General features: G+C 35.7%; 1 protein-coding gene across 4 annotated transcripts in view; it reads right to left on the reverse strand.

Moving 5' to 3' along the window:
* The window catches only part of VPS13A (vacuolar protein sorting 13 homolog A), a 275,242-nt gene extending 263,006 nt beyond the window's left edge, over positions 1-12,236 (reverse strand). For all 4 annotated transcript variants that reach the window (XM_037798536.1, XM_037798538.1, XM_037798537.1 and 1 more), the window contains exons 1-4: positions 12,195-12,236; positions 10,231-10,290; positions 9,934-10,011; positions 5,761-5,818 (exon numbers count right to left, since the gene is read on the reverse strand). In XM_037798536.1, coding sequence (XP_037654464.1) covers positions 5,761-5,818; positions 9,934-10,011; positions 10,231-10,290; positions 12,195-12,200 — 202 coding nt within the window. In that variant the 5' untranslated portion in view covers positions 12,201-12,236. The remainder of the gene's footprint in view (positions 1-5,760; positions 5,819-9,933; positions 10,012-10,230; positions 10,291-12,194) is intronic.
* Between the last annotated feature and the right edge of the window lie 206 nt (positions 12,237-12,442).

Genomic DNA, 12,442 nt, shown 5'->3' on the forward strand with positions numbered 1-12,442 from the left:
TAATCTACAATAAAAAATAATAATGCCGTGTCTATCATTATCCCAGTTGGGCAAGTAACTATTCTAAATTATACAAATTAGGAGATTCTACACATGACTGATATCTCCTAAGCAACAAATATCATGCCCCATATTTGAACAAAGAAGCTAAACTGTTTCTAGCCTGGTGGACTATTCCTGTAGTAGTCAGGAAAAATAAATTTAATTCAAACATTTTAACCCCACCTTATAGAATAAGTACCAACCTGTTATAAGAGAAAAAGATTTAAAGATTAATAAAATACACATAACCAATGATTTCTAAGGATTCTACTAGTAATAAGGAAATTAGCAGGAACCATTATAGCAATGCTTATATTTCAAATGACAGAGAGTGAAATAGAGACAGAGACAGAGAGAGACAGAGGAGAAAGATATTTATCAATAGAAGACCGGTTAATTCATTATGATATATTCAAACCAATGAAATGTTACACAGTTAAAAGTGAGAAAAAAATATATGTACATAAATAGAAGTATATAAGAAGAAGAAGTTTAAATGTGTATGTATATGAATAAAACAATATTATTTGAAAAATAAAATTATTCCTCCCCCCACAGTTTTAACTCTTATTTTATATATAAGACTATACCATCCAATATCCCTATCCTGGCTGCAGTCATCTACTCATCCTGGGCTACTCCCTTTCTTACCTAAAATTTTAGCTTCTGGCAACTTTAATTTCTGGGTGATTCCAAAATACAAATGATCTTTCCAAAACCCTGAACACATACCTCACCCAGTAGACCCTGTCATGCCAACATTCTCAACTTTTCGATAAACTCAATCCCAAACATCCCATTCTCCTACCACCACCACTCATCTTTCTAATTCACTCTCTCTAGGACTGATTCTGAACCTTTAAATCCCACTGGGACTTACAATTCATTGATCTTCCACCTTTTCTCTGTTCTTCACACCTGCAATGTCCAGCTTCTTCTCTACCCAACTTAAATTCTATGAATATTTTAGTCATTCTCTTGCACTCAACATTAACTAACTCCCTTGCCCCTCTCCATCATTATTTGCTTAGCAAAACACTAATTCTGGGTAGAGCCATTTCCCAGTTATTTCACACCTGTTCCTAAGCAGGAGAATGTAGCTGGTAGGGTGGAAGGGGAACCATATACAATCATGCTGATTGGTCTCACTTTAATGCCATAAATCTCAAGTGGGTCCTTAGTGCTGCTGAGAAATCACACAACATTCCTCTAGTCAAGGATCAGCCAAATCCAGCTCACAGGTTGTTTTTGGTACAGCCAGCAAGCTAAGGATGATTTTATATTTTAAAAGAAAAAAAAAAAACTATATGCAACAGAGACCCTATGTGTCCTGTAAAACAAAATATTTACTATCTGGCCTTCAGAGAAAAAGTTGGCCAACTCTGCTCTAATCCAGTGGTTCTCAAACTTTAGTATCTATCAAAATTACCTGGAGGACTTATTAAAATATAGATTGCTAAGCCCTAACCCCAGTGTTTCTGATTCATAGGTCTGGGGCCAGAGAATTTGCATCTCCAATAAGTTTTCAAAAGATAATGATGATGATGGTTTGAAACACACTTTGAGAACCTAGTCATTTCACTCTCCCTCCCCTGGATGACTATTTCATAGCGTCTCCTCCATTCAAAAGCCTCGAATACCTCAGGCTTTTTTAGAAGGAGGGGAAGGGAGAGGGGGTAGAATTCAGAAGAGAAATTCCATAAACTCCTATCACCACCTCTACTCATCTACTCTACACTAGGACTTTTCTCTTGTAACTATAAATGAACTGACCATGTTCATATCTGCAGCAAAGCGGCCTTCTTCTTTGGGTGCTACATCTCAGCCATAGAGTAGTGGCTGGTCCTTCTATATGCTATTCCTACATTCTTTAAAGTTTTCTTTACTTTTTACCAGCCAATCCCTCATTACTCAAATACTGTTATAGTTAATAATCTTTTATAATAAACATTCCTTACTCAAATTACTGTGTGGTTTCTCTCTCTTACCTAATCGGACCCTGACTGATACAGCAGGAAATGACTACTGAGCAAAGAAGAAATAAGTCAAATCTAAAGTAACGTATTTGAGAATCATCAACAGACAAGTGATAGGTAATCTCATCTGTTTTTAATGTTTCCTATGAGGAGAGAATTAAGAGAATAAAACCAAATTAAACAGTGAAAGTGATATTTTACAAGTGGGCACAGAAGAGGTATTTCAGGAGGTTAATAAAGGAATGATCAAGGTGGAAGAATACAGAAAGAGATGAAACTCTGAAGTCAAGAAAAGAAATACTTTCCGGAAGGATATTCTATGGTTAATGACACCAGGCAGCCAATTCAAGAACTAAGTTATCCACCACCATGCAACATTTATTAAATATCCTTGGGGTCGAAGAAACAGCACTCCTTTTCTCTATGTATTTTAATAACTTACTTCTGAGTATAAAAACAATATGTGCTAAGTTTAGAAACATGGGTAACAGAAAAAAGGAAAAGAGAAAAGAAGAGGGATTGTGGGAAGATGGCAGAGTAGGAGGCTCTAGGAATCAGTCCCTCTACCAGAACAACTATTAAACACGCAGAAACTGTATGAATCAACTATTTCAAAACTCCAGAGCCCAGGATAACACTGTACAGCATCCAGGGAAGAGCAGAAGAAACATGCTGGTAAATGACAGTAATTACCAGTAACTTGCTCTATTGGTAGTTACTGGCACCAATCCCCTACTCTTAAGGCAGGCAGCAGTGAGGTCCAGCCCCTGGCATAGCTTGCTGCTGCCAGAAAGAGAAATAAAAATCCATTTTGCCATGATGCAGGGTGGACACGGACCAATTCCTGATTACAGCTTTTAATTAGTTACTCTGGATCAATAGGGGCCTGCTCTGAGGGCAGCCATTGTTCCAACCTGCCCCACAAGGAGACTGAGACAGTACACTTCCTCAGAACTGCAGAGAACAGTTGAAGGCTGCATTTGCTGGGCAGGTCAAGAAAGGGCATTGAGGATCCATGGGACAAGCTCCTGCCACACTTCCTGACCCTCTCTCACATATTCTCCAAGGCAGTTTGGAGCAGCCAGTGCTCCCCAAGTGGGTCCCTGGCCCTGTTCCATCTAAGAAAGAGCAATTTGGGAAACTTCTCTTCAGCATGCCCTCCCTTCCAGAATCTGCCCTCCATGCATAAGCAGCTTAAGACAACAGAAGTAGTGTAAAAAAACAAGAGGTAGACAACCTAGGGCAGAGGCTTACCTGCTTTAAGTCCATTCAATTCAAACTCCTATAAACAAGGGAACTCCAAAGGCCACTAGCAAGCACAAGCTCAAAACAAGACAGAGGCCCAGAAAAGACAGGGTATACCCTAAACTTTTCATTCGCCTTGAGAAGATCTTCCTGCTAAGACAGCTGACAGTCAAGAAAATCTCTGTCACATCACCAGCTGTTAAAAACTCAAGAAACAGACATCTCAGAGTTACCAATTTAAAACAGTACACTATGTGCAACAAAATATTACAAAACAAACAAAGGAAGATAAAAATCCAGAAAACATCAACAAAGAAGACTAGTTTGCGGACATACCAGACAAAGACTTTAAAAAAATTACCTTCAACATGCTCAGAAGGAGATGAAGGAAAATACAGAGAAACAACTAAAGAATATCAAGAAAATAATGAAAGAAAAATATGAAAATCTCAAGAAGAGATAAAAATTTAAAAATGAACCAAAACAGAACTACTGGAGCTGAAGACCACAATAACTGAAATGAAAAATTCCAAGGAGGGTTTCAACAGCAGACTGGAGTCAGCAGAAGAAAGTATCATCGAACTGGAAGACAAGAAAACTGAAACGGACCAATGGAATCAAAGTGAGAACTCAGAAATCAACCGTCATCTTTATGGCCAACTGATTTCTAACAAGGGGACAAAGATCATTTAAATGAAACTTTAGTCTCTCCAAAAACTGGTGCTGGGAGAACTGGAACTCAACTTGCAAAAGTATGAAGGTGGCCCTTACCTCACACCATATATAAAAATCAACTCAGAGTGGATCAAAGACCTAAATGTAAGAGCTAAATAAAACAAACTCCTAGAAGAAGCATCTTCAGGACCTTATGTTGGGCAATGGCTTCTTAGACTTTATACCCAAAGCACAAGCAACAAAAGAAAAAATAGATAAATGAGACCTCATAAAAATCCTGAACTTTTGTGCCTCAAAGAACTTTATCATGAAAGCAAAATGACAATTTATACAATGGGAGAAAATACTTGGAAGCCACATATGCAATAAGGGTTTACTATCCAGAATGTATAAAGAAATCCTTCAATTCAACCATAAAAAGACAAACAACCTAATAAAAAAAAATGGGCAAAAGACCTGAATATACATTTTACTGAAGAAGATATACAAATGGCCAAAAACCACATGAAAAGATGCTCAACATCATTAGCCATTAGGTAAATGCAAATCTAAACCACAATGAGATACCATTTCACACCCACTAGAATGGCTACTGTCTAAAAAACAGAACATTGTAAGTGTTGGAGAGGATGTAAAGAAATAGGGACACTCATTCATTGCTGTTGGGAATGTAAAATTATACAGTCGCTATGGAACACAGTTTGACAGTTCCTCAGGACGCTAAGTATAGAATTACCATATGATCCAGCAATCCTGCTACCAGATATATACCCAAAAGAATTAAAAGCAGGGATTCAAATAGATATTTGTACACCAACATTCATAGCAGCATTATTCACCTTTTCTGAAAGACAGAAGCAATCCAAGTGCCCATCAATTGATGAATGGATAAATATAGCATATACACACAATGGAATATTATTCAGCCATAAAAATGAAGTTCTGATAGACACAACATGGCTGAACCCTGAAGACATCATGCTGAGAGAAATAAGCCAGACACTAAAGGAAAAACATTGACTGATCTCACTGATATGAAATAGTTAGAACAAGCAAAGTCAACGAGTCAGACTCCAGAATACAGATTACCAGTAGACAGGATAGAGTAAGATACAGGGAGTTAAGGCTTAAAATGTCCTATTTGGGACATCCCTATTTGGAAAGATGGAAAAGTTTTGGTAATAGATGGTGGTGATGGTAGTACAACATTATGAATGTAAATAACAGCATGAATTATATATTTGAATGTGATTAAAAGGGGAAATTTGAGGTTGCATACCTGGAAATAAAATAAAAATTAAAAACAAAAAAAAAAAAATCCAGAGAACTAGACTATACAGTGAACCTTTAATTAAACCATGAAGAATTAATGGTACAATTATTAAAATGTATTTCATCAATTGTAACAATGTAACAAGTATTTCATACCAACGGAAGGTGTTAATATTAGGATGGTATATGGGAATCCTGTATTCTATGTATGATTGTTCTGTGAGCTTACAACTTCTCCAATAAAAAAAGTGTCAAGTGAAGCCAGCCTTATTAAGTTGTATCTGTCATGTCAAAATGACTTTATAAACATTATGTTAATTGCTTTTCATAGTCCTTAGAAGAGATTTACCAGAATCTATTAATATGCTCTAATATTGCATTTTTCTTTCCCATAATTCTGAAATATGGCCAAAATCTTCTCCCACAATGAACTATGTAGAAAAGACATGTATTTTACATTTTTATATGTAGTATAATTATTTAACTATAAGAATATTTAACATTTATACTGACTTATTGTTGCTATATTTTTATTATGCATTATACTCACCTAAATCATAACCTTTTGGGACAATATTTTCACTGACAATGCCATTCTTCAAGTTGTTCTATTAAAAGAAAATACGCTTTAATTCAGAGTGAGAAACTAGAATACAGGTTACCACAGGCCAGGACAAGGGGACGGAATGGGGAGTCAATACTTAATTGGTCCAGAGTTTCCATCTGGGTCGATGGAAAAGTTTTGGTAATACATGTATACCTCAGCGATACTGTGGGTTCCGATTCAGACCACCACAATAAAGCAAATATCACAATAAAGTCAGTCACAGGAATATTTTGATTTCCAGTGCCTATAAAAGTTATCTTTACACTAAACTGTAGTTTATTAAATGTTCAATAACATTATGTCTAAAAAAAATGTACCCATCTTAATTTTAAAACACTTTATTATAAACAGCGTATTGATGGATCATACTTTTTAATCCATTCTGCCAGTCTGTATCTTTTAACTGGGGAGTTTAATTCATTCACATTAAAAGTTATTACCGGGTAGGCAATTGTGCCGGTTTGTATATTTATGTCACCCAGAAAAAGCTATATTCTTTAATGTATTCTTGTGGGGGCAGACATATTAGTGTGGATTGGGTTGGAACCTATTGGTTCCGTGTCAATAGAGATGTGACCCACCCAATTGTAGGTGATAACTCTGATTGGATAATTTCCATGGAGGCATGGCCCTGCCCATTCAGCAAGGGCCTTGTTCAGTTTACTGCAGCACTATATAATCTCAGACAGAAGGAGCTCATAGGTAGCTGGAGCTGAGACAGACTTTTTGAAGACGGCCATCAGAAGCTGATGCAGACATTTTGGAGAACATCATTTTGAAACGCAACCTGGGAACGAGCAGACGCCAGCCACATGCCTTCCCAGCTAACAGAGGTTTTCCAGATGTCCACGGCCTTTCTCCAGTGAAGGTACCCTTTGTTGATAGACACCTTAGGGCCTTAAGACTGTAACTTTGCAACCAAATAAACCCCCTTTTATAAAAGTCAATCCATTTCTGGTGTTTTGCATTCCGGCAGCATTACCAAACTAGAACAGCAGTTCTTGAATCAACCATCTTACTCTTTGGTTCTTATTTGTCAGACGTATTCCCCTCCACCTCTTTTTTTCCTTTAAGTTACCCTTACTAATACTCTTCAGTTCTGTGCCCTTCTCCAGACATCTCACTTTCTTTTTTTCTCAACCAGAACTCCTTTTAGTATTTATTGCAGGGCAAGTCTCTTATTAACAAATTCTCTCAGAATTTGTTTGTGAAAATTTTAAACTCTTCCTCAATTTTGAAGGCAAGCTTTGCTGGATGAAGAATTCTTGGCTGGCAATTTTTCTCTCCCTAAATATGTCATACCACTGCCTTCTCGCCTCCATGGTTCCTGTTGAGTAGTCAGTACTTACTCTTATGTAGTTTCCCTCATCTGTGGTGAATCACTTCTCTTGCTGCTTTCAGGACTTTCTCTCTCTCTTCCGCACTGGACAATCTGATTAGCATGTCTCAGAATGGCTCTATTTGGATTTATTCTACTTTGAGTTTGCTGGGCTTCTTTGATTTGCATATTTGTATCTATTATAAGGGTTGGGACGTTTTCCTCAACTGTGTCCTCAAATACTCTTCCTAGCCCTTTATTATTCCCCTTCTGGGACACCAATGATTCTTATATTTGTGCACTTTGTGCTGCCATCATTTCCCTGATATCCACATCAAAATTTTCTATTATTTTCACCATTTGCTCTTTTGTGCGTTCACATTCAATGGCTCTGTCCTCTAGTTCACTTACTCTTTCTTCTGCCTCTTCAAATCTGCAGTTGCGTCTCTAGTGTATTTCTAATTTGATTTATAGTATCTTTTATTTCCATAAGATCTGCTTTTTTTTTTTTTTATTTACTCTTTCAAATTCTTCTTTATGCTCTTCTAGAGTCTTTTTGGTGTCCTTTATGTCTTTAGCCAATCCACTGAAGTTGTTTTGGAGAGTTGTATGTACTTCTTTGATTAACTGCTCCAAGTTCTGTGTCTCCTATGACTTTTTAATTTGGTTGTTTGGCTTGTTCACATCTTCTTGGGTCTTCAAGTGCTTTGTGATTTTCTGTTGACTTTGGGGCATCTGCTCATCTTCATAAGGTTACTGAAGATTTTGGAAGAAGACGCCATCTAGGATTTTAATAGCTAGAGAGGAGAAGTCAGTGCCTGGCAAAGTGTCAAAGGACAAGCTGACTCTCTTGTTAGTGGTGATGCAGCTGGTGACTTTAAGTTGAAGCCAGTGTTCATTTATCATTCTGAAAATCTTAGGGCCCTAAAAAAGTATGCTAAATCTACTCCGCCTGACCTGTATGAATGGAACAACAAAGCCTGGATGAAAGTACATCTGTTTACAACACGGTTTACTGAATATTTTAAGCCCACTGCTCAGAAAAAAATTCCTTTCAAAATATTACTGCTCACTGACAGTGTACCTGGCTGTCAAAGAGCTCTGATGGAGATGTACGAGATTCATGTTGTTTTCATGGCTGCTAGCACAACATTCATTCTGCAGCCCATAGATCAAGGAGTCATTTTGACCTTCAAGTCCTATTATTTAAGAACTACATTTTGTAAGGCTATAGCTGCCACAGATAGTGAATCTGCTGATGGATCTGGGCAAAGGCAATTGAAAGTCTTCTGGAACGGATTCATCATTCTAGATATCATTAAGAACATTCATGGTTCATAGGAGGAGGTTAAAATATTAGTGTTCACAGGATTTGGAAGAAGTTGATTCCAGCCCTCATGGATGACTCAGAGGGATTCAAGACTTCCCAGTGAAGAAGTAACTCCAAAAGTGGTAAAAATAGCAAGAGAACTAGAATTAGAAGTAGAGCCTGAAGATGTGATGGAATGGCTCCAATCTCATGATAAAACTTGAGCAATGAGTTGCTTCTTATGGGTGAGCAAAGCAAGCAGTTTCTTGAGATGGAATCTGTTCCTGGTGAATATGCTGTGAAAATTGTTAAAATCACCGAAAAGGATTGAGCATATTACATAAACTTAGTTGATAAAGCAGTGGCAGGGTTTGAGAGGTATGACTTCCATGTTGAAAGAAGTTCTACCGTGGGTAAAACACTACCAAACAACATTGCATGCTATTAGAGAAATCTTTCATGAAAGGAAGAGTCCATCAGTATGGCAAACTTCACTGTGGTCTTATCTTAAGAAATTGCCACAGCAACCACCACCCTGATCCATCAGCAGCCATCAACACTGAGGCTAGACCCTCCACCAACAAAAAGATTCTGACTCACTGAAGACTCAGATGATGGTTAGCATTTTTTTCAGCAATAAAATATTTTTATTTTTTTTTTTACTTTTTTTTATTGTGAAATATAACACATACAGAAACGTGATAACTTTCAAAGTACAATTTAGCAACTAGTTAGATGGTGGTGATGATGCACAATATGATAGTACAAAGCATTGGGAATGTAATTAACAGCAAGGAACTGGACATCTGAATGTGCTCAAAATGAGAAATTTTAGGTTCTATATATATTACAAGGATAAAAATTTTAAAAACTCAAGAGTTGTACAATACAAAGAGTGAACCCCTTTATAAACTATGGACTACAGTTAAAAGGATAACTCTAATAATATTGCTTTATAAATTGTAACAAATGTGCCATGCTAATGTAAAATGTTGATAAAGGCGGAAACGTGTGTGTGTGTGTCTGAGAGACAGCAGGGGTGAGGGGTATATGGAAACTCTGTACTTTCTGCATAATTTTTCTGTACCCTATGACCACTAACAAAAAAAAAAAAAGAAAGAAAATTTGCTTTTATTTATACTCATGTAAATAATGTAAATATAAGCTTTATCTTGCCAAATCCCATTATTGCAAAAGAAAGATGGTTAAAAGCAGTTTAAAAACATAGGCAAGTCAAATTCAGGAGGACTTAGCTATGGCAAAATATGAAAATGGTTTAAATAATATCTCATAAAGCTGTTATTAAAAAAACTCTAAGAACTAAGCATTAAGATATATATGTGTGTTTGTTTACAGGAATATTTCTGTAAACTGTGTTAATGGATTTTGTTAGAAAACAAAGATTACTAATGACATTACGTTAATGACAAATTAAACCTTATGTGAACTATAATAAAATTATGTACAAACACATAAAAAAAATACTTACCAAAGATTCATCAAAATCATGGTAAAACATCTGAGATTTCACATTCCAGTAGGCAAAAAGGTTATCCAATCGGACTAACTGAAAATAAACCAAGTTTATTACATGTCTCATTTTCCTTTTCTTAGAAAGATTTTTAACGTTATGTTCAGAAGTCTCAATTAAGTGAGCCATATCACAGAGCTAAGCAAATAAACATAATTCACATAAATCCTTATCTATATATTATCACCTGTCTTTCTCAAAAGAGCTCTCTTTCATCAATCCCATGGATTGATAAAATATATTTGTATACTTTACCTTACGAAAAAGTTTCTCTGTTTCATTAAGTAAACATGGAACCCAGTCTTGATCCGTTGTCTGAAAAGGTAAAAAAGAGAAGTAAAAATATCGTTTACATTTGAAATGGCAGAATGATAAATTGTATCTATCATGCCCCACTTAACCCATTTTCTATAAAAATGTGCTTTTGAAAACTTATTAAGTCAAAGACTATTAACTAACCACAAGAATGTCTCTGCTTTAAAGGGGCTCATTGCTGACAGAAAAAGCAAATAAGTCAACAAGCAATTACCAACAGGAAAGTGTCACTACAGAGGTTAAATACACAATAAACTGGGAGTACATGGCAGGAGCATCAAACTCACATGGGTTAGAGGAATTGATGTCTAATCTAAGACATGACACATGAATAGAAATTATTGATTCTAAAGTCAGTAGAAAATATGATTCAAAGAAAGAAGAGCTGGTACAAAGGCCCAGATGCAAACATATGATATGTACAGGGAACTGAAGTTCAGTATGGCCAGGGATGAAACCACGTATGTTACCTGGGGTTAATTACAAACGGTTTATAAGCTATTTTAAGGCAAAACCATGGACTTTAAAAGCAATAAAAAGCACTGAGGAGAAAAAAGTGATCAGATCCTTATGTTAGAAAGATGGCTTTCATTTAGTGTAGAGAACTGAATGGATTAAAACAGTGGTTCTCAAATTTTAGCATTAAACAGCATCACGTGGAGGGCTTTTTAAAACAGAATGCTCGGTTCCACCCGAGAGTTTCTAAATGAATAGGTCTGAGTGTTGAGCTTTCAGTGACCTCCAAAGGTGATAACCAAACCACTCTGTTATCATGGTTTCCAATTACCTTCACACTGCCAGTTCCAACAGCTAATTCATGTCCTTATTTTACACCTTAGCAGCATTTGAAACAGTCTATCCCACCCTCCTTTATTGCATAACTTTTTTCATTTGGCTTTTCTTTTTTCTTGCTTGGAGTAGAGCCATGTTTTAAAATAAATCTTACAAAAAAACCCAATAGATACAACAAGTAAAAGCATGTAATGAAATATTACACAGCAGTTAAGCTGAATGAATTTTATTACATGTACCAACACAGATAAATGTCAAAAATACTGTGAAGTGATACGGGGAACTTAATAGAAGAATCACCAAACCATTTATGCAAACTTTTAAAAGATACCACACTAATGTAAAATGTTAGTAATAGAGGAAACTGTCGGGGAGGGGCGTAGGTAATATGGAAACTCGACTTTCTGCATGATTTTTCTGTAAACCTGCAACTGCTCTAATAGGAAAAAAAAAGGAAACAATATTAGACATGTTTTATAGGCATATTATATAAAAGTTTACAAAGTTAGTATATTTATCTCTGGAGGGGAGTGGGAGGTAAAAGTAGGAGTAGGCAACAAAAGGAATTTCAAATTTATCCACACAATTTTTCTCCCATAAAAATATTTAAGACTCAAAGTAAATGACAAATTCAACAACAGGCTATTCTGGATGCAAGCAGATGTTTCTTAATTTGCTATGTGCTTCTACATTTTTAAAATTCCTCAGTCTCAAAAACTGAATATGAAGAAAGTATGCCAAAATATTAATGATGGTGGTGATAAAATGGGTGACTTATTTATGGTTTTATGACTTACAACGGCTTTTGAAATGAACATAATACTTTTATTTTGTACTTTTTTAAAACTCTGAAATGGATTTTTTTAAAAGTAAGCAAAATATCTAATGTCATAATTACCATACAATAATAGACTTGTGTGTTTTAAACTGAATTTGACTATCAACCACTTTTTGAAGTGGAAACTGCCAACCCTCAGTTCCTATCCAGTCTACGCCCTCTCTATATCAATCCTATATAGAAATATATTTCTTAATGCTGACACATACAGAGTAAACAATAGTTTAACTATAATGCACAATTAAATACAAATAAATTTTTTTAAACAAAGTACCTGCATGCTGAGATTTTGAAGGGAAAGAAATAATGAACAGCGGGTTTCTCTTTGTTGTCTAAAAAGAATAATTTAAATTTTACTCAGATTTTTTTTGTAGCTGGATAGAATTCACTTTATAAGAAAAAGTTCACTTTCTGGGAAGTATCCTATTCTGAACATTTGAAAACATTTTACTACTCTCTAGAACAACTTTCACTCCTATATTTTTCTTAAAACAAATTAAAATATTAAGTATCATTGTTTTA

Source organism: Choloepus didactylus, chromosome 10, assembly GCF_015220235.1.
Source record: "Choloepus didactylus isolate mChoDid1 chromosome 10, mChoDid1.pri, whole genome shotgun sequence".
Taxonomy (NCBI): Eukaryota; Metazoa; Chordata; class Mammalia; order Pilosa; family Megalonychidae; genus Choloepus; species Choloepus didactylus.